Genomic DNA, 26,795 nt, shown 5'->3' with positions numbered 1-26,795 from the left:
TCTGGGAGTCTCCCAGCCAGATAGCAGTTGGACCACGTTTTCCTCTCTATGGAGCAACTGATGACGAGAGGGAAAGGACTCTGAGCTGGTTAGCACAGGAACGCTTCCTCCCATTTCAAAGGTCAAGTATCCGATCTCTTTGACCTTCCGTCTGTGTGATGCTCAGTTCCATTTCTTGTTCTTTCCAAATAGAAGAAAACCTGAAAATATATTTTACTACTATGGTTGAGATGACAGAGTTAGTGTATTTTTGAGTTCTTATCACAGCTGTAAGTGTAGGTAGCCTTTGCAAAGAGGTGAATAAGTCAATTCACAAAGTCCTTTTTAATAATAGCCAGCAGTTTCGGTATGGGTATGGTGTGTGCACTGTATGATTACATTATTTTTAAAAGCCTAATCAAGGAATTAAAATAATATTTCCACACTCTCTGGAGCTTTTATTTGCTTGATCTCTCAATTTAGGACTATCCTTTATTTGGAGTACAAATTAGCAAAGCTGCTGATCTGTCCACTGGATGAGAACTACCCAGTAAGCCGCTATGTAATCCGTGGCTACAGTCGACAATCTGATAGCACTGCAGTTTCCAGCATCCCCAGCTATATATTTACACGGAGGCAGGCTACGGGGGTCCAAAGTCACATGCTGTTAAGACTTCCTAGCCAAACACGAAGCACTCCAGCCTGCCTAGGTAAGTCTTATACAAATGCTGTGTGCTGACCCTGCTGGCAAGATTAAGCAGAGTATTGCCCTCCAGATGTTGGATTGTAGTTCCCATTGGTCCTGGCAAATGTTGAGTCATGGTGGGACCTGTAATTCAACAAACATCTGGACATTTCTCATCAGTAACTGCAGCTTGTAGTTCATTGGGTCAAGAATTGTCTGACTCAAAGGCAAAATTCAATGACGTATATACATATAGGTAAATAAACTACTGCATTAAAATCAACCCAATTAAAAGCATAAACATTAAAACATCAGTTAAAATCACAAAATCCAAATCATATTCCAGGGCCAATCCAAGTCATTATTCCATTATTTGCACTCCCTTCATCCCTTATCAATGGTCAAGCAGACTGGGATTAAAGGCAGTGCAAAATATAAGAATTCTAAGTTGGGACTATTTCTAGGTGTAGGCTTCAGGGAACAGGCAAGATGCGACAGTCTCCTCTACCTATCCTGGAATCCTTACTGTTTCTGTTTCACTTAACAGTATATGCAATAGCCACACATGGCTTGTTGAAGAGTTGGGTGCATTTTCTAGACAGGGGGTTTTGGAACTTCAGTCTTCCTTTCCTTTCAGTCAGATGTCTTCATAAAGGCTATAACCAAGGCATGAACACAGCAGATTACCCTAGCACTTGGTATATGATTCTGAACACGAACATTCTTATACTCCTTGATGGATTTGCTTTCAGTAAGTTGTCTAATTATTCCAGAAGCCATTTAAGTTACCATTCAAAATAATAGACCCACAAGACTTACTGTGTGACTCATTTTGTACTCTGAGTTCCAGCAGAGTTGTTGGGGCTGCAGATTTTGGATCCAGGATAGGACTTATCAGTGTCTAGTTAGCATTGCTAATGTATTAAAATTCCCTAATGGGGACCCCAGGGATGTAGATGGAGTGGAGTCATGCGTGGCTGAGAGGTGGATCCTTCTGCACCTCTGGTGGGATGGGAGTCAGTGTCTCATAATTTCATGTCATAGGTTCAGGCATTGGGACAGAATTTTGGCATTGCTAATTATGAGAGCTCCCTAATGGGGATCAACTGATGGGTTGATCAATGCCTGATCTGAGGCCTGTGATTATGGGTCAGCCCTATTGATCAGCTGTAACCAATGAAAGGTGGACCCTACTTCCAATTGTTTGTGTATAGTGTCTATTGGGAAGCAGAAATTTTATGAAAATTGCATCACAAATATTCAGTGGTGCCTTAGACACATGAAAAGGGTGTGAGAAGTAAATTGTATAGTTATGGACTATAGAGGCATGGGTGACTCCTACATTTTCTCTTGTCTTGGGAAATAACAGAATTCCTTCCCAATCTACACTCAGGTAAGGCAGCAGAACTCTCTTAATAAGTTTATTCTCCAAGCATGTATTTCCCAACTTCAAAATCCTGTCTGTGTGATTTCTTGTAGGTCGTTTTACAAGCCTGTCTGGAGAACTTCCCATTCATCCCTCATTCTCAAGTGTCTTGAGCTTAAAACAATCTCCAGTTGGAGAACATCTGAGCAGGTTCCAGCGCCAACTCCTGTCTGACTCCAGCATAGAAAGCACAAGAGGTTAGAGAAGACTGCAGAAGAGACTAATATTTCAAGCAGAAATATTATGACCCATTTCATGTTGTTATGAGCTTCCCTTTTCCCAGAGCAGTGAGATGTTCTGAGGGTGACTGTTACCTTTGGTTGCTATTTTAAAAACACCAAGAGGTTCTGTAATATTTGGGCTGATTTACGAATCTGAAACCAGCATATTTGACCTGTAGTCATTATGCAGCCCTGGGCCTTTTTCTTCTATTGCTTTCAAATTCAGAATCTTACAACACTAATGGAACAGCAGTGGTGTCGCAAGGGTAAGACTTAGGACAGAAGCCCAGGAATTACCTCAGCACAGAATGAACAGGAAGATGATAGCTGGACTGCCATATCTGGAAGTAAATAAAACAATATATATTACCCATCTACAGAAGAGAAAGAATTATCTAACAAAACTACCTCATGGCAGAATTAAAACAGTAGAAATTATTTATGAATTGGACTTTAAGCCAGTGCTGGGCAACTTAGATCCATAGAATCATAGAGTTGGAAGAGACCTCGTGGGCCATCCAGTCCAATGCCATTCTGCCAAGAAGCAGGAAAATCGTATTCAAAGCACCCCTGACAGATGGACATCCAGCCTCTATTTAAAAGCCTCCAAAGAAAGAGCCTCTACCACACTCCAAGGCAGAGATTTCCACTGCTGAACAGCTCCCATAGTCAGGAAGTTCTTTCTAATGTTCTGGTGGAATCTCCTTTCCTGTAGTTTGAAGCCATTGTTCTGTGTCCTAGTTTCCAGGGCAGCAGAAAACAAGCTTGCTCCCTGCTCCCTATGACTTCCCCTCACATATTTATACATGGCTATCATGTCTCCTCTCAGCCTTCTCTTCTGCAGGCTAAACATGCCTGGCTCTTTAAGCTGCTCCTTGTGGTCCTGTTGGTGTGAATGGAGTTCCCAAAACTCCTAGCCAACAAAGCAGTGGTGATGAGAGTTTTGGCAATATAACAGTTACCCACCCCATTCTGAGGTGTATATCATAAGAACCACTAAAAAAAACACCACAATCTGGCCTGGTGTCGGACTGCTAGATTGTCCTTGGTTGTAGGCTTCTTTCTCCTGTGATTTCCATTCTTTGTTTCTCTGTGACTTTAATATCTCTGCTATAGCCCTAAAAGTGGCTTTATTTTTGAGCTTCTGCTTTTAAAACATATCTTTTGTGTCTAGATAAAACTGATGAAAGTCTGTTTAGTTGCTGTCAAAGTTGCTGGCTGAAAGACAGGTCCTTAAGCTTAAATATGGCATATGCTTTTCTGCTCAGAAATATTAAGAATAAGGATAGGCTCTAGCTCAGGCATGGGCAAACCTCAGCCCTCCAGGTGTTTTGGACTTCAACTTCCACAATTCCTAACAGCCGGTAGGCTGTTTGGAATTGTGGGAGTTGAAGTCCAAAACACCTGGAGGGCCAAAGTTTGCCCATGCCTGCTTTAGCTAGAAGAGGGAACAGTTGTCTTGGCCCAGAAAACTGATGCTGTGTTGGATGTGTTGTTTCCCTTTCCCTCATTACAGAAATGCCTACTGCTGGCTGGACCAGTGTTCGGGAGCCTGTGTTGTCTCCACTTCACCTGAGCAGAAGCACTGCTCCTCCTTCCTCGCCTGATCAAGATTTCATTGAGCTTCACATCAGCAGGTAAGTCTAGTTGCTAGAAATGCCATGCTGAGGTCAAATTGTTTTTAAATTCCTGACAGACGATTACAATGTTTACATGTGGAAATGTGGCTGTCTAGAGATGCACGTTAATGTGCAGAGTTCTAGGATTAGATCCCAAGTGAGCCATAGAATCATAGAATCATAGAATCAAAGAGTTGGAAGAGACCTCATGGGCCATCCAGTCCAACCCCCTGCCAAGAAGCAGGAATATTGCATTCAAATCACCCGTGACAAATGGCCATCCAGCCTCTGCTTAAAAGCTTCCAAAGAAGGAGCCTCCACCACACTCCGGGGCAGAGAGTTCCACTGCTGAACGGCTCTCACAGTCAGGAAGTTCTTCCTAATGTTCAGATGGAATCTCCTCTCTTGTAGTTTGAAGCCATTGTTCCGCGTCCTAGTCTCCAAGGAAGCAGAAAACAAGCTTGCTCCCTCCTCCCTGTGGCTTCCTCTCACATATTTATACATGGCTATCATATCTCCTCTCTGCCTTCTCTTCTTCAGGCTAAACATGCCCAGTTCCCTAAGCCGCTCCTCATAGGGCTTGTTCTCCAGACCCTTGATCATTTTAGTCGCCCTCCTCTGGACACATTCCAGCTTGTCAATATCTCTCTTGAATTGTGGTGCCCAGAATTGGACACAGTATTCCAGATGTGGTCTAACCAAAGCAGAATAGAGGGGTAGCATTACTTCCTTAGATCTAGACACTATGCTCCTATTGATGCAGGCCAAAATCCCATTGGCTTTTTTTGCCTTCACATCACATTGTTGGCTCATGTTTAACTTGTTGTCCACGAGGACTCCAAGATCTTTTTCACACGTACTGCTCTCGAGCCAGGCGTCCCCCATTCTGTATCTTTGCATTTCATTTTTTCTGCCAAAGTGGAGTATCTTGCATTTGTCACTGTTGAACTTCATTTTGTTAGTTTTGGCCCATCTCTCTAATCTGTCAAGATCGTTTTGAATTCTGCTCCTGTCCTCTGGACTATTGGCTATCCCTCCCAATTTGGTGTCGTCTGCAAACTTGATGATCATGCCTTCTAGCCCTTCATCTAAGTCATTAATAAAGATGTTGAACAGGACCGGGCCCAGGACGGAACCCTGCGGCACTCCACTCGTCACTTCTTTCCAAGATGAAGAGGAAGCATTAGTGAGCACTCTCTGTGTTCGTCCACTTAACCAATTACAGATCCACCTCACCATAGTTTTGCCTAGCCCACATTGGACTAGTTTCCTTGCCAGAAGGTCATGGGGGACCTTGTCGAAGGCCTTACTGAAATCCAGGTACGCTACATCCACGGCATTCCCCGCATCTACCCAGCTTGTAGCTCTATCGAAGAAAGAGATCAGATTAGTCTGGCATGACTTGTTTTTGATAAATCCATGTTGACTATTAGCGATGACTGCATTTGTTTCTAAGTGTTTGCAGACCGCTTCCTTAACAATCTTTTCCAGAATCTTCCCCGGTATCGACGTGAGGCTGACCGGACGGTAGTTGTTTGGGTCGTCCTTTTTTCCCTTCTTGAAGATTGGGACCACATTGGCCCTCCTCCAATCTGCTGGAACTTCTCCCGTTCTCCAAGAACTCTCAAAGATGGTTGCCAATGGTTCCGAAATGACTTCCGCTAGTTCCTTCAGTACTCTTGGGTGTAGTTGATCTGGCCCTGGGGACTTGAACTCATTAAGAGCGGCCAGGTATTCCTGGACGACTTCTTTCCCAATTTGGGGTTGGATGTCCTCCAATCCCTCATCCACTCCATCTTGCTGAGGTTGAAGACTCTCTTTTTGTGAGAAGACCGAGGCAAAGAAGGCATTAAGTAGTTCTGCCTTTTCCCTGTCCCCTGTCAGCATTGCCCCATCTTCTCCTCGAAGAGGTCCTATCGCCTCCTTGTTTTTCCTTTTTCTACTGACATAAGAATAGAAGCCCTTTTTATTGTTTTTAATGTCCCTGGCAAGTCTGAGCTTGTTTTTTGCTTTAGCTTTGCGGACCTTTTCCCTACAGGTGTTGGCTATTTGTTTGAATTCTTCTTTGGTGATTTCTCCCTTTTTCCACTTCTTGTGCACGTCTCTTTTGTGTCTTAGCACAGTTAGAAGTTCTTTGGACATCCATTCTGGCTTCTTTGCACTTGTCCTATTTTTTCTCTTTGTTGGCACGGTTTGCAATTGCGCCTTGAGTATTTCACTCTTAAGAAATTCCCATCCATTCGTAGCTCCCTTGTCTTTTAGTATCTGTGTCCACGGAATGCTGCTCAGCGTTTCCTTCATTTTTTGGAAATCAGCTCTCCTAAAGTCCAAAATGCGGGTTTGACTTGTCTTAGTTTCGGCCTTCCTTTGTACCTCAAATTGCAGGAGCACATGGTCACTTGCCCCTAAGGATCCTACCACTTCGCCCGCATCGATCAGGTCCTCCGCATTTGTTAGGATGAGATCAAGAGTAGCCAATCCCCTTGTTGCCTCTTCTACCTTCTGGACCATGAAATTGTCTGCAAGACAAGCGAGGAATTTGTTGGACCTTGTACTCTTGGCCGAGTTTGTTTTCCAGCAAATATCGGGATAGTTGAAATCGCCCATGACTACTACATCTCTTTTCTGTGCCTGTTTGGTCAACTGTTGGCAGAAGACTTCATCAAGATCTTCCTCCTGGCTTGGGGGTCTGTAGTAGACGCCTACAACGACATCTTTTTGAGTCCCAGTTCCCTTGATTCTTATCCAAATGATTTCAAGCTGGTTTCCCAGATTGCTGTCTTGAATTTCTTCTGAAGCTCTCTAGAAAACTTGGGAAGGAAGAGAACCATATTTGTCACCTTGGGCTCACTGAAAAAAACAATGTGGTATAAAATAATAAATCTGATATTTTCATCTTTCTTAGATAAGTAGAGACATGGCAACGCTCAGTTTTTTAAGTGTGATTGGATGATAGATTACTGCCACTCTAAGGGCTTTCTGGAGCCCCTGGTGGTGCAGTGGGTTAAACCCTTCTGCCAGCAGGACTGCTGACCGACAGGTCAGTGGTTCGAATCTGGAGAGAGCAGGTTGAGCTCCCTCTGTCAGCTCCAGCTCCCCATGCGGGAACATGAGGGAAGCCTCCCATAAAGATAGTAAAACATCAAACATCTGGCCGTCCCCTGGGCAACGTCCTTGCAGATGGCCAAATCTTTTACACCAGAAATGATTTGCAGTTTCTCAAGTCACTCCAGGCCTGAAAAAGGGGCATTATTACATGAGGTTGGTAAATCACAATTTCAGCAGGATAACAATCCCTAAGGCTGGGATTTTTAACCCAGCATTGCACTGGAATTTTATCATTAATTGATTAAATATTTTCATTAATGGGGAAAATTTTTATTAATGTCTCCAATATTGCTGCTGTTCAATTATCATTTTTCTGCTGCAGTCATTTTATTGCACTGCATTCTGATTATCTAGTAATGTGGTGTGGGTGATTGTGGTTCTCCTCTTTTACAATGCAGCAATCCCTCACTACTTTGCGGTCCACTTTTTGCGGACTCGCTGTTTCATGATTTTTCTTTTCTGAGGCCAATGGGCCTCAGAAAGGGAGGCTGGTGTTTGGGCTGGGTCGGAGGCATGGCGGGGATGGCCTGCTGTTTATAAGTACAGCCTACTGCGCTACCGCAGCCCTGGAAGTGGATCAGGAGGCATTTATTGGGTGGACTCGCAGCAGAGGCGGGTAAGGAAGCGCAAGGGCTTGACTGCGCATGTGAGCATGAATGCTTCTTATATATATTGTCGAAGGCTTTCATTGCTGGAATTACTGGGTTGTTGTAGGTTTTTTCGGGGTGTATGGCCATGTTCGAGAAGCATTCTCTCCTGACGTTTTGCCTACATCTATGACAAGCATCCTCAGAGGTTGTGAGGTCAGAATCTATCTGATACTTTGAAGAGAATGCAAAATGCTGAGATATGACAATATGGCCTGTGCAAGGATATTGTCATGCATTACTTATTTTGATGTTATTTTCCACCTCTTATTTTAGAAACTCTGAAAAACCATTATCAGGACCCAGGAAGATTTTGCAGTTTGATCTGGATGATGCATGTAACTCCAAGGAAGATCAACAGGACTTGAGTCTTTCCCAGGAACCAAGTTTTGGAACGGCTGCTCTGCAGCAGCTGAAAGAAGACATCCTAGGGACTGTGAGTAGTGCGGCATCTTGGCGAGAAACCTGCCTTGGAGATGTTCACTCTACCCAGCTTCTGACTTTCTCTATGGCGTACCCTCCTTGTCAATATGGTTCCCGTTGTGTGGTGAATGCCAAAGAGAAAGGGGAAAATGTTTGTTTCCATTTGTCTATTGGGGGGTTGCTAAAGGATCTCTTTCCTTGTGGCACCCACTGACGCTAATTGCAATGCTATCAACACTTGGTGTACATAGTCTAGGCATGTGCAATCCATGGTTCTAAATGGTTCTAAAGTACGTACAAAACTAGGGGGACTGGTGCTTTATTTAAAAGTGTTTCTAAAGTGTTTCTAAAGTTTTTGTAGAGAAAAATTTCAGAATTTCAGAACATTTGAGGCTATTGACCCTCAAATGTGCAGTTTTGGGAGTAGGTGACATTTGTTTCTCCCTTCAGGGGCCTAAAGCTCTTCTAGCCTTTATCTATGCTTTAACTTCCTTGTCTTTCAGAGGGATGGTATGGAGAGTTTCAAGGAGTTCCTCCATGGCACTCTGGGGATCCACCTTCTGGACTTCTGGATTGACTGTGAAGATGTCATGGAGCAAATCAGGCATTTGGAAGCCACAGTTGCACAAAAGGAGACACAGATGTTCTTTCTTAGTGCTCTCCGGTAAGGGTGTAAATGGGAGGTTGTGTTGATTTTCCATCTTTCTGTGGGTCAGAAAGTGGGAGGGGGGAATCTTGGGCTTGCATTAACTCAACATTACATAATTTAAATTGTTCTTTTTTTAAAAAAAAAAATCTGACATCAAACTTTGAAAAGTAGCCCTGTTGGCTATTGGATTCTGAGAACCGTGGTCTCAAAATGTAGCATTTCCAGTCTGTGATTGGATATAATACATACAATTGAAAAATGTTCCTATGCAAAGTAATCAGTGTCATGATGTATTAAGAACAAGTAGGTCAGGTGATTTACCAGATCTTCCCAATTACCAAATCTAGATTCTCCCAGCTTCAGTTCAAGGCATCTCCATCTGGCTGTCCTAGATTTCCCTGGGGTTAATGGTGATGTTTTTGTTCTTTTGTTGGCAGGAGCATTCAAGCCAAGTACATGCTGACAGTCCCTCTTGCCTCTCAAGTGAGTAATGCCGATGGGGTGCAGGTGTTCCCTCCTTCCTTTTTGTGTTCCCTGGGGGAAACGGACATATCTGCCAAATACATGACCCAGCTGCCAGAATAAGTGGGAAAACAGAGCTCATGGATGAGGTTTTGCCTTCTACTGCCTCTTTTATCCAGAAATGCGGTACACTCAGTGGATTGCTTTTTGCATTAGAGCATCCAGTGGATCTTCCCCGAGCTTTGATTTGTTCTGGTTTATCATGACTCTGTCTTTTCTTTTTCTCCTTTCTTTTTGCTTAGTCTGTTACCAGGAAAAGACAAGAGGTGTGAACAGAAGGCATGCAAAACACATTTGAATATCGAGCAGGAAAGGCCACATAAAATGTGAATTGAGGGTTATCTATGACCTAATGGCTGTGGGTTGACCATATGAGAATTCAGCTTATATCCCACTGCTACCTACTCCAAATGTGGGCAACTCCACTCTTTATGTGAGGGTTCCCACCACTGTATATGACAAGAATTGGGCTTTCCGTTCAGGCAGTCCCACCAACTGTGGGTTTTTTGTTTTGTTTTGTTTTTTTCTCGTGTCAGGAGCATCCTGTGATGATTTCTCCAAGATAATCCCACCATTGTGGCCAAATGTGGGGTTTACACTCAACCCGTTCAAGGGGGTGTTCACTGAAAACTCTCAGGGTGAGGACTCCCTTTGATCCCCACCTCTGCTACATGAAAGGACTTCTATTGGACCCATTTGTGTGACACCAACAATGAGGTCACACTAAATGTCTCAAAGTTGGGTTGCTGTGAATTTTCCGGGCTGTATGGCCATGTTCTAGAAGCATTCTCTCCGGATGTTTCATCCACATCTCTGGCAGGCACCCTCAGAGGTTGTGAGGTCTATTGGAAACTAGGCAAGTGAGATTTATATATCTGTACAATATCCAGGGTGAGAGAAAGAACTCTTGTTTCTTTGATGAAGGTGTGAATGTTATTTGAGAACACAGAAATGCTGGACCACTCTAACAACCACCATGTCAGGCTATACAGAGAAGCCATTAAAATCCACAAACATGTGGTCATTTTCAACAAAAAGGAGGAAACCATGAAAATGAACAAAATCTGACTACCAGTATTTTTAAAAAACCCTAAAAAATCATGACAGTAAATAAATAACAACACTCAGAAAACAGGGGAAATTGAGACAGGAAACTATCAGGGACACCTAAAACCTCCCAACAAAGGATTTTCCCAGGCAGGAAGCAGCCAGGCTTTGAAGCTGCTAGGCTATTCAGTGCTAATCAAGTTGGACAATTGTAACATTCATACTTGCCTCCAAGAGACAAGAGTTCTTTCTCCCACCCTGGACATTCCACAGATATATAAGCCTCTCTTTCCAACAGACCTCACAACCTCTTCACCCATAGATGTGGGCGAAACATCAGGAGATTCCAGCCATGAAAGCCTTCGACAACAGACAACAGATTGCCTCAGAGTTCTTACAAAGTTCTTACAAGGATTTCTATAGTTTTTATTCTCAAGAACATACCACTTCTCCACCTTCAGCGTTGCCTCAACAAATATCTTACCCGAAATCCAGTTCTCAGAATGATGGTGATTCCAGAGGCCATATGTGTACAGTATATAAAGAAAAACGAAATTTTATTTATAGAAATAAAACATATGTAAAACAGAAGATGATTTATATTTACCTTTTCAAACACCATTCTCCTTCTTTCCCAGCCAAATGAGACCCATACTTGGCAGGGGGTTGGACTGCATGGCCCACGAGGTCTCTTCCAACTCATTGATTCTATGATTCTATGATGTGTGAAACATTTCAATGTTTCCTGATACTACTGCCTTTGAATTACTTAAGTTCTGTAGATCTCTTTCTGTTTCAGCGTGCTGGTAGACATATGACATCAGTGGACATGATTCTTTGCTTTTCCCAACCAGGCTGTTTTCCTTCCCATCCCCATTTCTATTCTTTTACATATTCTATTGTTTTACTATTTTTGTGGTAAAAATTAAAATTTCAGTAACATTAAAAATAAAAAAATAATTAAAAACTGCAAGACAAGATACATATAAAACAGTGGGTCTTGGTTTTGATTTCATCAAGTTGCCCAATAACATCATCATATTGATGTCCCACTGCTGACAGGAACAGCATGGTGAAACCACAGATCCTGAAGAGACTGCATTTGCCGCCTTGAGCAGGAAGCAATATGATGCTTTGCGACGTCTGCGCTCCTACTGGGTCCCCCGATTTCTCATTCACATCCAAAGGACCAGCCATTTCCAATCCAGGTTTGTGTTAAAAGAATGGACTCCCATATACTATAATCAACCTTTCCTTTGGGTTTTTTGTTCAGTTATGGTGAACATACTTTAATGTTCACCATAATTCTCACCCTGGCTATAGCACAGCAGGTTAATCACCAGCTGCAGCTGCAGTAAATCTTGCCAACTGATAGTTCGAAGCCGAGTCAGGGTGAGCTCCTTACTTTCGTCCCAGCTCCCCCGTCCAACTAGCAGTTCAGAAACAGCAATGTGAGTAGATGAATAGGAACCACATTAAGCGTGGAGGTATTTTAGGCACGATGTTTTGGAGGAACAAAGAAAGCTCTTTGGCAAGGGGGTGGAGCAACAGCACCACCTTGTGTCTGAAACTGAGCATAACCTCCAAAAGATGCCGAATGATGAGAAAAACCCCTAAATATACCTGTTGTCTGCCTTGTCATTGTATAATCAGCACCATATGTTTGCTGTATATGTGTTCCGTGATCCGCCCTGAGTCCTCTTTGGAGTGAGAAAGGCAGAATATAAATACTGTAAATAAATAAATAAATAAATAAATACATTTCTACAGTGAGCTGCAGTGATATTTTATGTTAAATATGTACAATATGTTAAAATGACCTTTTTGTGGAGACCTTTCTGTTGTGCTGCCCATTTTCCATTTCTTGGATTCTGTCTGTTTTTGCCTCTTTGTTTGCCTTGAGACTCTGATATTTTTATGTTAAGTAATGTAAGCTATTTATTTTAATATTTCTATAGGCTTGGACCTAATCCTGGACTCCAAAAAGAGGAGGAACACTTCTTGAACACTGACCTCCCGTTTTCTTGTACTATGGCAGGACTATTTTCTGTCAAGGGTGAAGAATCAGATACGCTGAGCCATATGAAAAGAAATGACGGCTGGAGAATGGTGTGCGTACCAGTTCCAATACATTGATTGCTTTCCTTTAGTTTATTTCTGTCATATCCTGTTATTGTTAAACAATTGTGAATAATTATAACTTAAGAGACATTAGTGGATTTTTCCATTTTAGGGATTTCAGTTATGGATCATAGATCAGCTAAGTATTTATGTTTGCTCACTTACTTATTAGAAGAATATATACCACACCCTGGAGCCTCCGGTAGCACAGTGGGTTAAACCGCTGAGCTGCTGAACTTGCTGATCGAAAGGTCGCAGGTTCGAATCTGGGGAGCGGCGCAAGCTCCCACTGTTAGCCCCAGCTTCTGCCAACCCAGCAGTTTGAAAACATGCAAATGTGAGTAGATCAATAGGTACTGCTCCGGCAGGAAGGTAACAGCGCTTCATGCAGTCATGCTGGTTATATGACCTTGGAGGGGACTACAGACAACGCTAGCTCTTCGGCTTAGAAATTGAGATGATCATCAACCCCCAGAGTCGAAGACGACTGGACTTAAGGCCAGGGGAAAACCTTTACCTTTTTTCCTATAACACACCTTTCTAACCGCATTGAGTCGCCGAATTAGGCTGAAAAATGCGGTATAGAAATAAAGCAAATAAATAAATAAATAATATGTTTTATTCAAGCACCTCACAATACTTTAAAAAGCAGCAGCAACAAAATATAGCAATGATGAAAACATAATTAAAATAGGTATGGCAAGACACTTCTTGACAAATGAAAAACGGCTGATATGATTTTAACAAATATTGATTGGCTGCCAGGTGATCAGAGAGGAGGTTAGGTACATATATGGAAGTGATGCACAAAGCTGTTTGACTGATTCAATCATGAAAATAGCTCTACCTGATATTCCATCTGAATAAGTTCCCCTCTTGAACTTAATGAGCTGATAAATTAGTATGCTCATACTATAAATATACTACTCTGGTTTCTCTTCAGATTGTATAAATCTTTCGTCTTTTACTAAGGAATATACTAGTCTATCATCTCATTAAATTCAAGTTCATAATATGAATTTGTGAGAAACATGGTGTTATTCTTCTCAGAATAGAAAGAACTATGTAAAGGATGAGCTGCTTATTCCCCCCCCTCCCCCCCCCCCACACACACACATTAAGAAATCGAAACACCCACCCTTTGGGTCTTCTGTTACTCAAACGATAAGATGTTAGATTCAACAACTGTAATCTAACTTGGAAACTGGAGGCTCAGGGCCCTTCCACACAGCCCTATATCCCAGAATATCAAGGCAGAAAATTCCACAATATCTGCTTTGAACTGGGTTATCTGAGTCCACACTGTCATATATTCCAGTTCAAAGCAGAAAATATGGGATTTTATTCAGCTGTATGGAAGGGTTCTTGGTTTCACACTGTCTATCTAACTCTCTGTTCTCCTGCCCCAGCTCTAAAACACCCGGAGACCATCAAGTTTTCATCAAGACTGCCTTCCCCAACTGTTATTTTTGTCCATTTTAGACTCGGCAATTTAGAGAGAATGGAAGAAGTGGAATGGGCCCAAATGAACAATTGGACCTTCCAGAAGACCCCTTTGAAAAACTGACAACCACACGTTTTCTCCAGGCTTTGATGTATGATTTGGGGGACGGGGATGGTTTTCTTCACTACTTGACTAGGTGAGCTGGCTTTTTCTCAGCGGCTAAAGAGTTCTTTTGTGTGCAGTTGTGCTTTATTAAAGCAGTTGTGCTTTATTTCCTACCTGTATTTCTCACATTCAAGAAGTAAATATTCTTTGGCAGAGATCTTTTTTTAAAACCACAGTACACAACTGTCGCCATCTACAGATCTGTTGATGGGTCTTAGCAACATTTTTCAAGATCTTCATTATGCTGAAATAGACTCCTTTCCTGGTTATCTTTTAGGTTTGAAGATCCAGAGAAGACCCAGAACCTCCTGCTGTGGAGGAAGCTAAAGTTGTATGAAAGTGCATGGGAGCAGCAGTCAACCCAGTCCGAAGTCCACCAAATTGCTTTGCAGATTTTGGACACATTCATGGAGTCTTATGCAGAGAGCAATGCAAGTGAGTGATCTTGTGAAACTGAACTTAGAGGAGTTCCACTTCTGTCACCAAAGCCCAACATAAGAAAAAGTTCCTCAAGCGGGAAACAATTATATAGAGTATCCACATGCTGTTGGATAAGTTAGTAAACAAATGTTATGGTCGTTGTAGTAATGTATAAGGTCTCCTGGTGTTTTAGAGCTGGGAAAGGAGAACCGAGAGTTAGATGGACAGTGTGAAAGTGATCCTCCAGTTTCCAAGCTACATTACAGTTGTTGAATCTAATATCCCATTGTTTGAGTAACAGAAGACCCAAAGGGTGGATGTATTGATATCTTAATGTGTAGAGGGGGGAAAGAAGTAGTTAATCCTTTGCATAGTTCTTTATAGGATTATAGAGTACATGTAGCCTTGAGGCAAACATCTCAACCTACAAGAGTTGAAGTAGAATGATGATTTTTTTTAAAATGAATGAATGAATATGAAAGACCAGACTGTGTATATGGCTAGTACACTTGTTTATCTAACTACTGACCCCAAACGACCAGGCTATAGAAGTTTTGAAAACACTACAAAAAGCTATTTGAGCAGAGACATTAGTAAAATAAGGGGGGAAATACACCACAGGCATTGATGGATCTGTTGTTAGACCTTTAACTTTGACAGTCATCAACCACAACTGTTTATTAATAGCCTTGAGGTTACTGTGGTATATCAAATCTGTAGGGAGTTAAGAAGAAGTACTTCACTGACACAGAGAAGTGCATTTGTTAGTTATGCTCTCTACCTAAGGCTGCGAAAGATGCCGTATTATGGATTCATTCCTTTGGATCTTTCAAAGAAATGGGATGTCTAGATGTGGTGTGAATCAAGGGCTCCATTTCTTTTATTTGTCATGTTTATACCCTGCCTTTTCTCATGAAGTTAAATTGGTTTACATTCTCCTCACTTTATCTTCCCAGCAACCTCTTGCCACAGGTGAGGCTGAGAGAGAGAGAGAACGGGAGATTGGCTTAGAGCAGGCCTGGGCAAACTTGTACCCTCCAGGTGTTTTGGACTTCAACTCCCACAATTCCTAACAGCTGATGCGCTGTTAGGAATTGTGGGAGTTGAAGTCCAAAATACCTGGAGGGCCCAAGTTTGCCCATCCCTGGCTTAGAGCCACCAAGTAACTGTAATGGCTTATCAAGGGACAATAATCTTGCCTGACACAGTCACAAATACTACACAGTCCTAAAACACTTTGAAAGTAGATTCTTCAGAGTCTTAAGCCAACCTTGGACCTTTCTTCTCTTTTCCTTCAGGTCTAAGCTTCAGCATGCTAGAATACATCCAGCATCTCAAGACAATGTTGTCTATGGGCAATGGAGATTTGAAGCCTTCCACTTTTGAGCCTCTTGTTCACTATATACTTGTTGTTTTGGCTAGCAACTGGCTCCACTATGTTCGCCATGACATCACATCTTTCCTTGAGTGAGTCTTAAAATGTTCTACTCTGGGTTGTCAGGAAAAGAATCTCATCTTATTTTTCAGTTGTCAGAGGCTATGAAGATCATACTATCCAGTATCATATGACAGTGGTGGAAAAAGATGCTGCTTGAAGTCCCTTCTACACCGCTGAATAAAATCCCACATTTATTGCTTTGAACTGGTATATATGGCAGTGTGGACTCAGATAACCCAGTTCAAAGCAGATATTGTAGGATTTTCTGCCTTGATATTCCGGGTTATATGACTGTGTAGAAGGGCCCTGAGATGACAGGTCCTGTTGTTGCTGTTTTGTCAACAGTTTGGGTTTGTGATTTAAACAACAGTAAGGTTTTCTTGAGGTATCAATGATCCCTCCCCTGTTATTTTTGTAACATCCTAATTTGCCTAATTCTCTTCCTTGCAGATATTGTGCACCAACACCTCACTTTGATACTGAAAGCACTGAAACTATAACCCACAACGTAAAGCAGGAGACAGATGACAGGTAATGAAAAGAATGATCAAAATTAAGAATGGACCTAAACTGTTGAGCACTCTCGGTGTTGCTGGATTGGAACTCACAATAATGAAGCCATCATAACCATAGTGAGGGATAATGGGAGATGTAGTACATTTGTATCTGGAAAGCTGCACATTCCTAATTTCTGACCTTAGTACTGAACTACCTCACTGAAAGCTGAAATTGACAAAAAATGCTCCTTCGACTTCTTCTACGCTCTTTCTATAATCTGGCAGCTATAAATCTAGAACATAGAGAATAAGGGTCTTGTAAATTGTAGTTCTATTTATTTATTCCGAGCATTTATATCCCATCCTTCTTGCCTCCAAAGAGGGACTCAGGACAGCTTACAACAGGCAGCCATTAGATGCCAAAACAATAGATTAAACATCACAGTTACAATTAACACAGTTTAAACAATTATAAACATTCAATTAAAAACAGTTTGCTGGTTCAGAACATCATCCAGATCAGTCCATTGCAGTCCACTAAGACATTCTCTTCCCAGTTGATCCATCTATTGTATTTATTTATTTATTTATTTATTTACTACGCTTATATACCGCAATTCTCAGCCTACTGGCGACTCATTGCGGTGTACAACATAGAAAAACAGGTGCAAAATACAAACATAGTGACAAATAATCCGCAATACATCATTAGCAAAACATCACATCAAAAACATCAACATTATTACAAAGCCATTCCGAGTCGTCTCATCGTCAAGTTCACAATCCAATACCATTTCCGTTGTTCCATTCCATGGTCAAGTTACCAGTCATTGCACTTCTATTCAAATGCCTTCTTAAACAGCCAGGTCTTTAGCTTCCTGCGGAATATCAACAGGGAGGGGGCTAGCCTGATGTCTACGGGAAGGGTGTTCCACAGCCGAGGAGCCACCATCGAGAAGGCCCTATCCCTCGTCCCCGCCAGCCGTGCCTGTGACGCAGGCGGGATCGAGAGCAGGGCCTCCCCGGAAGATCTCAAAGTCCTCGTGGGCTCATAGGCCGAGAGGCGGTCAGTTAGGTATCTTGATCCCAAAGTCAGGGTCTGAGTTTTTTTGCGTAAAGTCAGGAGGGAGGGGGTGGATCTAATGTCATTAGGGAGGGCCCTGTCTCTTGTTCCCACCAGATGCAACTGTGAAGGAGGTGGGACCGAGAGCAGGGTAGTGGTAGGTGGTTCGAATTTGGGGAGTGAAGTGAGTTCTCGCTGTTAGGCCCAGCTTCTGCCAATCTAGCACTTTGAAAACATGCAAATGGGAGTAGATCAATAGGTACCGCTTCTGTGGGAAGGTAATGGTGCTCCTTGCAGTCATGCTGGCCACATGACCTTGGAGGTGTCTACAGAAATGCTTTCAGTGAGAAATGGAGATGAGCTTTAACCCCCAGAGTTGAACATGACTAGACTTAATATTCAGGGGAAACCTTTACCTTTACTTACATATGGAGGAAATGGTCTCCCTAGGAATTCGATAGGATCTCCTAACACAGCCCTATGTTATACAGGGGGGTTACCATAGAATCATGTTGAAGGATCTAGCAAATTCCTAGAAAGGATAGCTCTCTAGAAATCTCTGGGTTGTCCTGTGTGGCTCTATATCCTGCTGGGATTTAATTTAATGTTGTTCAGTCATATCCTTAGTTTGAGGTGGCTATGTTTCAGCTGGGAATGCATCCCCTGTGGATACAGGCAGCTTACTTTAGTTTCAGATTTCCATATAATCTAGTATTTTACAGTGGAGACTCCTTATGAAAAACGTGCAATGCTTAATATCTTGAGTTCTGTTTCACTGTTGTTATTTCACTGATGTCATCTCCCTCCATTGCTTGACCTTCTTCTTTCAGGATAAAGAAAGAGAGACAGCATTCCTGGCTTCATGACCCACAAGGCAGAGGGAGGCGTAAGAAAAAGGGCAGAAAGAGGGGGGCTCCCAAGCCTTACGATACTGAGCAGGGAATGGAAGGAAAATCTCCAACTGCTCAGGATGCCCCCACTCCCCAAAACGAACCAGACTTGCTTAGCAACACAGTTGTTCTGAAAGTATTTAGAAAAGCAGCTCATAAAATGCAAGATGTGGAACTGGAAAGAATTCTGAGACTGCTTCAGGAAATGGAGGCCTGCCAAGAAGCTGCAGAGAGAGAAAAGCGAATGGATTGTGTAAAGAAATTTCTCGATATCTGTGACAAGCCAGGGAATGGGAGATCAAATGCCCAACTCCCCAAGGAGCTGAAAATAAGGTTAAAAGAAGAGCTAGACCAGGGAGAAATAAGCGATTTCAGCTGGAATGAAATCCGACTCTTCCTGCATTCTATTGTGACCCCTGGTTTTGAGCAGTTTTGGGATGAGGTGAGCAAATGGTTGAAGAAGCATGGGCTGCAGGAGCCCTCCCAAATCCCAGAGGAGCATTGGCGCAAGCTGGAACCGTTGCTACAATCAATTGCCGCCAGAGTGGCTCTTGAGCATTTAAGGAGCCAGAAAGGCCAGGGTGGCTCTGCATCAGCCACAGCTCAGCCCACCAGAGAAGACAAGGTCTCTTTTTGGCAGTCTGTAAAGAAGGCTGCCGAGGGATGGCCCACCATCGAGATCCTCCATTTCCTTAAGCACCTGCAGCTGCATGGTCCTCCTGTGCTGGAGAGTGGCTTACATTTTCTGCTGGAGGTGCAGAAATTCAAGAACGCCCATCACGCCTGGCCTGACATGGCTCTTCTGAAGAAAAAGGTCCAAGTGATACGGGAGTGTTTCCTCACCTCTCAGATTGAGCCCCAGCTGCAGGTAGGATCCTACACCTTTTCTTCTCGAGAGACAAGCAACAGTGTAATACTGGAAAGGATCACAGTGCGGAAATTATTTTTTGGGCCACAATTCCCAGAACTCTTTTTGGCAGTATAGCAGCTGGCAGGTGGGCACCTTGAGATTTGTGGGTGGGTAGAGGGCTACCCAGTGGCGCAGTGGGTTAAAGCGCTGAGCTGCTGAGCTTGTTGACCAAAAGGTTGCAGGTTTGATTCCAGGGAGTGGCATGAGCTTCCGCTGTCAGCCCCAGCTTCTGTCAACCTAACAGTTTGAAAACATGCAAATGTTAGTAGATCAATACTGAATGAACAGATTACTGGTTTGATCCCCAAAGAATATCACCATGAATGAAGAGTTTCTTTAAACCAGTGGTTCCCAAACTTTTTTTACCAGGGACCACTTTGACCAAGGATCATTTTGATCAGGGACCACTCTCCAACATTACTACCAAAAGGGTCACGAATCAGTTTTTGGTCAACTTTAGATTCAGTTTGGGGTGCTTATTCAGAAAATTGCATTGGATAGACCACATCAGCTCTAGTTTCTGATACAGAACATATGCCATGGTCCGCGACAGGGAAGGAATGGCAGACAGTATGAAAGGAGCAGAAATAAATAAAATAAAGAGAAAGGAGGCTTGTGGACCAGATTTTGTGGTCCACAAGTTAAGAACCACTGCTTTAAACTAAGGATAGCCATTCTGTTGCCGCCTAGATGTTGTTGGACTGCCGTTGTTGTTCTAGTCAGCATCCTTGTCATGATTTTTAATTATACCTTACCTTTTCCCCAACACTGGCTGAATGGAAATGGCTATAATGTTGCTTTAAAAACATATGAAAAATCAAAATTAAAATAGAGTTTGAAATTTAGAATTAAACATGATCAAAACAATGCAATTCAAGCAATACAGTTTAAAATAACTTTTTAAAAAATCTGCCAGTTCTGAAAGCCTGGTAGAAGAAGAAATGGGTTTGCCAGCTGAAGGAAGGATTGCAAGAAGGTGGATATTTCTGGGGAAGGCGTTCTGAAGCCTAGCAACCACCAAAAGGGTCCCATCGTGTGTTCTCACCAGTAATGCCTATGAAGGGTTTGATAGGAACTGAAAGAAGGACCTCAATTCAGGATCTCAGGGTCCAGGCAGGGTTGCATGGGAGATACAGTCTGACAGATAGCCTGAGCTTAAGTCAGCCTTTAGTGTTAGTTAGGGCAGATGGGTGTTGCAGTCAAACAACAGGGCCACATGTTACCTATCCTGCTTCAAAGGCTTTGTAGCTGAATGGTCACTTGAAGAGTCCCACTATTTCTTCATTGCAGAATAAAATAAAATACTATTTCTCCCTCTGGTGGAGTGTAATGTTTATCAGCATGCCTCCTCCATGTAGCAGTGGGAGCTCATGTCTCTGCTCCTTGCCAACCAAAGGGCTTGAAAGAATGAGTATTAGTTCAAAGGGACAATGATTAAGAGTGGGTTTTGAAGAAATCCACATTCTTTGTGAGTGAATTCAAGTTAAATACTGAAACGAGTGGAATACTATGATGGAAATCAATTATAGACAGTTTAATTTGCACAGGTTTCCTCGACCTTTCCTTGGGTTTGTTGTGTTGCTGTTCTTGTTACTATATGGCCTCAAGTCCTTTCCAACTTATGGCAGCCAGTAGCCATTGGTTCTCAACCTGTGGGTCCCCCGGTGTTTTGACCTACAACTCCCAGAATTCCCGGCCAGTTTACCAGCTGTTAGGATTTCTGGAAGCTGAAGGCCAAAACATCGGGGGACCCACAGGTTGAGAACCAATGGTCTAAGGGCTGCCGTAAGTTGGAAAGGACTTGAGGACTCATGGCTGGATTTGTTCACAGGGAGTTTGCCTACTTTATCCTTGTAGGCTGAGGGAACTAGACTTTCCAAGAACTCTCTGTGAGTCTCCATTGTTGATATGGTATTTGAATCCTAGTGTCACAGCATCCTTGTTCAACACTCCAACCTCTACACTATACAGGCTGTCCTTGGGAACTTTTCTTCTTGTTGTCGTTGTGTGCCTTCAAGTAATTTCAGACATATCCTGCGAACCTATCACGGCTAAGTGTGTGAAACTTGCCCAAGGTGGATTTTGATGGACAAACAGGGAATCAAACCTAAGTTTCCAGAGTCATAATCCAACACTCAAACCAGACCTTGCCAATATATATATATCGATATTTTAAAAGCAAGTTGCTAGCTCTTATAGCTTTAAAGAGAGGAATGGGACTATTAGAGTGCTGAATTTAGTGGCCACTACTCTACTTTGTTCAATTCATCACAGGCATATACAACAGCATATGCAAACCTATTTATATATTCTATGCCGCAACGTATGTTCTGTCACTGCTGGAGGTATAATAGTCTTCTGTATCCTGTTAGGATTAACTGATAGTACATAACCATATGTATGTTCCTGAGAGAAAATTGAACTCTGCTGATTTTGGAATTGGTGCCAAAATCTAGCAAAAATAGACACCTCTTCCCTGGCAAAAAAAAAAGAGAGAGATGTCAGAGCATCATCATCATCCATTTTTGTGGAGAAAAAATATATAATGCAGTGATGAGCTGCGGCAAACTAGCTGTCGTTATTCCTTGTAGAACAGCAGTTCCAAAATAATGAAATGCCCTCATTTACCTCCTGCTGGCACAATTCATTTTGGCTTCTCAGAGCCCCTGACTCATTTTATCTAGGGAATGCCTTGACTGAGCACAGCTGATGTTTCCCAGCATTTGGACAGAGAAACCAGCACACACCCAAAACAGAGGCCAAAACGGCATGAACATGATGCAAGTGAGAGCATATGCTTGGCCTCCAATTAATGCCTTCACTTCACTAGGGATGGGATGAGGACAAGGGTAGAGGAGAACGAGGAGTGACCATGTATTATGGTGACAACCAGAATGTTAGATGTTTATGTCTTACTCTTCAGGTGGCAGTGGATACTAAGAGGCTGGGCAGGGCAGTCCGGGCAGCTGAGCGAGCCCTCCAGAAGGAGAACCCATTCCCCCCTCCAGGCTTGTTTGATGAGCTGAAGGATTCGGTCTTCAGCATCCTGCTGCCATACTGGGCTGCTTTCCAAAAGCAATGGCTCAAGCGGTCCCCTACGAGTGCCCAGAAAGCCCCAGGTGGGTTTATTATCGCTTAGCTACACAAAGAAAGGAAATAGCGAATGTCCATATGGAATTTGTATGTGTGTATATTGACAGAAAACCCCCCAGTATTTATACGTTTGTTGTCAATGATAGAAAAGTCCAATACAGAATAACCCTTATCCAAAATACTTGGGAACAGACGTCTTTAGGATTTCAGAAATGCATTTGTTTCATATACCCTTACACACATAGCCTGCTATTTTAAGATGCACAGAGTTGTTTCAGAGTTGTTTATATGCAGAAGAAACAGCTTTGGTAAATTATATTTGTTATCCATTAAATGCATTTCTATATTACCTTTCCTCCAATGAGGAGTATACATGTCTCTCATCCTCCCCACTACAAATCTGTTAGATAAGTCAGACTGAGAGAGTATGACTGGCCCAGTAGGTTTCATGGCTGAATCTTAGAGTCTAATAAATGCAGTATTATACAATGCTATTAATAATTCTGTGTATGCAACAAAGTTTGTGTACTCTGAAAACAAAGGTGTCACTATCTCAATCCACCATATGGACAATCTCAGATTTTGGGATTCTAGATAAGGGACTCCCAACCTATGATAGAGATGATAGATTGATGCTGCCAAAATACATGGCCCTTGTTTAAGATGGCTCATTTTTCAGTAATAGAGAACTGCTTCAGTCTCTTAGTGAAGAATCATAAGCCTGCTAGAGACAAGGGAATAATGGCACAAATCAGTTCTTTCCATATTTATCTTAGGGCACCTTCTATCAAGCAAGGCAGAACTTCTATACCAGAACCTGACTCTCTTCCAGACATGAAGGGATATAGCTGAGACAAGAATGACTGCTTTTTGCATAGATGTGCAGAGGAATTTGTCATATGGTCATTTGCATGTTACTACAACTCACTGTGTCAGATAGGCTATTATCTAGAGACACAGGTAAATTGCTTGGTGGTTTTCCATACATTAGGGACTTCTTTCTCTATATGGCTGCTTCTGTACATAGGGAGAAGTTACTCCCTATGTACAGAAGCTGCTCACTTAGCTTTGAGGACATTTTCTTCTTTTACTTTTAATCTAAAGATCATGGAATTCTATTTGCTACCTTTAGTATTTTGTCATCTTAATGTTGTAAAAGAGGACCAGGTTTCCCTTCCTCAACAGACCTGACCTATGATGCCTGGAGGTTCATAATTAGGTCATTGCAAATGAACAGGAGCTGGCAATATTTGTAGATCATGCTTAGGAAAGTTATCTTTTTGAACTTCAGCTCCCAGAATCCTACAGCCAGGAGGGAAAAAATGTAATCCATGCTCTATTCAAAATTAGGACTATCCAAAGGCTTGTCCTTATAAGGCAGGCATCCTCAAAGTTCAGCCCTCCAGCTGTTTGGGCCTCCAGCTCCCGGAAATCCTAACCAGCTCATTCAGTGGTTGGGAATTCTGGGAGTTGGAGGTCCAAACGGCTGGAGGGCCATGGTTGAGGAACCTGTTGAAAGGGCTCTCAAGTGACTATACACTCTTAGCAAAAAAAAAAACAACAACCCCACAACCGGTGAAAATTAATGACTCTGTAGCCAGGATGCACATATTGGAGGAGAAGTAGCCAGTTATCAGACAAGCCTGTGTTTCATGTAGCCCAGGCTAAACTATTAACCCAAAAGCTGAGATCTTGTCGTCATCCAGAAATGTTACTAGTTTAAACTTGAACTACTTGCGTGCAAAGTTTGTTCACTGCCACTGAGGTATGGGAACTCTAAAAGGCAGAAGAAACAGCTTTGGTAAATTATATTTCTTATCCATTAAATGTATTTCTATATTGCCTTTCCTCTAATGAGTGGTACACATGTCTCTCATCCTCCCCACTACAAATCTATTAGATAAGTCAGACTGAGAGAATGTGACTGGCCCAATAGGTTTCATGGCTGAACCTTGGTCACTTAAATCCTAGTCTTAACTTTTAACTGCTACAATACTCTGACACTGAATGAAAACCTCTCTCCTTAGTGTTAAGGCATCAGCTTCTTCTGCAGAAGAGGAAAGCCATGTTTGAAGCACCACAAAAATTTCCCCAGTCTCTCCAGCTTCCACCACTCCAGCAGCCAAAGAGAGGCCAGGGAAGCAGTTGTCAGGATGGACTCATTTACGCCTTCTCCCTCAGTAAAGGTCTCACACTGCAGGTCAGTATGTGGCTTTCTCTTCTTTATTTGTACACTGAATTTGGTAGTACAGGAAAAGCAAGAAAAGTTTCAAGAAAAGTTCTCAGTAACCACTCAGTGCTGCTGAATAAGAAAGAAGCTATTGCGAAAAGTAGAGTTGACATGAGAATGGCTCCACAGAATGTACATCTGCCTAATTAATTGCACATTCCTAGTTAGTATAATCAATTGCTCTAGTAGATCAAGATTAGACTGCCACTAATCGAGACTGGCATTTCAGTGGTGATTTATAAGGTTACGTTCAATTTACATATCTTTAACTCACTATTTTTGGTCATTGTGAAGGTCTCTCCTGACCATGCAATAACCAACCTCCAAATTTAGGCTGCCTCAGTCGCAACCCACAGTCATTACTGACTGGTGAAGAGTTGGCATTGCCAAGGCAAAGCAGTGTCTGGCTATATTCTTATAGCTACATGTTAAACAATGAAATCCTCTTCCTGAACCTCGAAAGGTCCTCCAGGAAATGCCCTTCACTGTGTGTCCCAGTATAGGAACTTGGTTTGACTCTCCTACCCACTCCTCTTCTGGCCCATGTATAGCTGTGCTGGGAATGGGCATCAGTGGCAGCTTAAAAGGGGTGGCGGGGAGAAGATCGGTGGAAGATGTGTCAGAGATTATGTGAATTGCATGTCTTCCAGGACCTCAGTCCATGCATTCATTTCAAACAAAAAACCCTCTAGAAACCTATTGCAAATGCAGCCATATAGAATAACATTAAAATGTCCTACCTTCAAGGTAAGAATTACATATACCTGCCAGAAATGTAAGCATTTCATTAAAAGCTTCATGCATACTTTATAGAACTATTTTAAAAGCAAGCTTTCTTAGCAATAACATCTAAGGATGTGAGATGTATATGAAAAATGAAACTAATCATAGTTCTGACACATCATAAAAGACTTGAGCATGAATTAAAGAAGGCATTGACAAAGGTGTGTGCTTCATGCATACTAGAGAACTGAAATGGAATGGCTTTCACTGAAAGATCCTGCAATTCCTTTCATAAAGGTAACAGATCCCGGACCCTTCCACACAGCCCTATATCCTAGAATATCAAGAAAATCCCACATTATCTGAGTGTGGACTCAGATAACCTTACTTACTTAGGCGATCCCTCGTAGTCCAAGGATGATGGTCCTTCAAGTTCGGTATCCTAGGGGTGGGTTCGTAGGTGGCTGTGGAGCCCTATTCTTGACCTGCATCTTCTCCCACAGTGAGGGCATTGGTTTCCAGGTGGGAGGTGTTCTCGGTCGGGGTTGGCTTGACGCGCCTTCCTCTTGGTACATTTCTCTTTCACCCTCCATTCATGCCTCTTCAAATTCTGCAGCACTGCTGGTCAGAGCTGACCTCCAGCTGGAGCACTCAGATAACTCAGTACAAAGCAGATATTTCGGGATTTTCTACCTTGATATTCTGGGATGTAGGGCTGTGTGGAAGGGCCCCCAGTCTGATCATGGAAGCTAAGCTGGGTCATTCCTTATTAGTACTTGGATGCAATACTGGCAACAAATACCAGGTGCTGGAGGCTTTATTTCAAAGGAAGGAACCTTCAAAGTCTCTTCTGAGTATTCTTTGCCTAAGAAAACCCTGGCATTCATGGAATTGCAACAACAGCAACACTTTATTTATAACTCGCCCTCTTTCCCCAAAGGGACTCGGGGTGGTTGACAATAAGTTGACAGGAAACCTGAAAGCTTGTTTTCTTTCTTTCTCCCTCATGCACGCTGAATTGTGATGTGAAAACTTCTTACTACATAGAAGACATATGGCTATGTTCCTTCACAAGCTTTGGTATAGTGCAGCATGATTTGAGATGATACTAATGCAGAAACCTGTTTTCTTTTTAGTACTCAAGCCGAGAAAGCACAACCTTTAGCAAAACTAGCTCCTATGTGTTTGGAAACAGGAAGAAGTCAACTGGATTTCAATATCCTTCATTTCGTAATGTACCAGTGCTAATCTGAGTTGGAGAGAGAAGGAAGATTTCAAGACTTGGAAATACAGCCATATTGGGTGGCAACCAGGAACAGTCTGCAAACTGCTTTATCATATGTTTTAGGAAAACACAAGCTTGGCTGAACAGAGGGACAAACAAGAGTAAATTAATAGCTGTAAGATGATTCAGCTAAGAACGTGTGTGGATGCACATGCATACACAGAGTTTATGTAGCACTGCTTTTGGCCAC

The 26,795-nt window shown here is 42.5% G+C and overlaps 1 protein-coding gene across 1 annotated transcript in view; it reads left to right on the top strand.

Moving 5' to 3' along the window:
• The first annotated feature begins 348 nt into the window (after nucleotides 1–348).
• LOC132776233 (uncharacterized) overlaps nucleotides 349–26,795 on the top strand; it is a 28,085-nt gene continuing 1,638 nt past the window's right edge. Inside the window, exons 1-14 of the mRNA XM_060777647.2 lie at nucleotides 349–368; nucleotides 463–689; nucleotides 3,828–3,948; nucleotides 7,962–8,121; nucleotides 8,612–8,772; nucleotides 9,195–9,240; nucleotides 13,930–14,087; nucleotides 14,334–14,491; nucleotides 15,775–15,943; nucleotides 16,365–16,445; nucleotides 18,305–19,232; nucleotides 22,198–22,393; nucleotides 24,395–24,567; nucleotides 26,457–26,795. The exon at nucleotides 26,457–26,795 is cut by the window's right edge and continues 1,638 nt beyond it. Of these exons, the coding sequence (XP_060633630.2) occupies nucleotides 349–368; nucleotides 463–689; nucleotides 3,828–3,948; nucleotides 7,962–8,121; nucleotides 8,612–8,772; nucleotides 9,195–9,240; nucleotides 13,930–14,087; nucleotides 14,334–14,491; nucleotides 15,775–15,943; nucleotides 16,365–16,445; nucleotides 18,305–19,232; nucleotides 22,198–22,393; nucleotides 24,395–24,567; nucleotides 26,457–26,573 (2,715 nt within the window). The 3' untranslated portion in view covers nucleotides 26,574–26,795. The remainder of the gene's footprint in view (nucleotides 369–462; nucleotides 690–3,827; nucleotides 3,949–7,961; nucleotides 8,122–8,611; nucleotides 8,773–9,194; nucleotides 9,241–13,929; nucleotides 14,088–14,333; nucleotides 14,492–15,774; nucleotides 15,944–16,364; nucleotides 16,446–18,304; nucleotides 19,233–22,197; nucleotides 22,394–24,394; nucleotides 24,568–26,456) is intronic.

This window comes from Anolis sagrei, chromosome 1 (genome assembly GCF_037176765.1).
Source record: "Anolis sagrei isolate rAnoSag1 chromosome 1, rAnoSag1.mat, whole genome shotgun sequence".
Classification (NCBI taxonomy): domain Eukaryota; kingdom Metazoa; phylum Chordata; class Lepidosauria; order Squamata; family Dactyloidae; genus Anolis; species Anolis sagrei.
The sequence above is the reverse complement of the archived record's forward strand: the minus strand, read 5'-3'. Positions and strand labels throughout refer to the sequence as shown.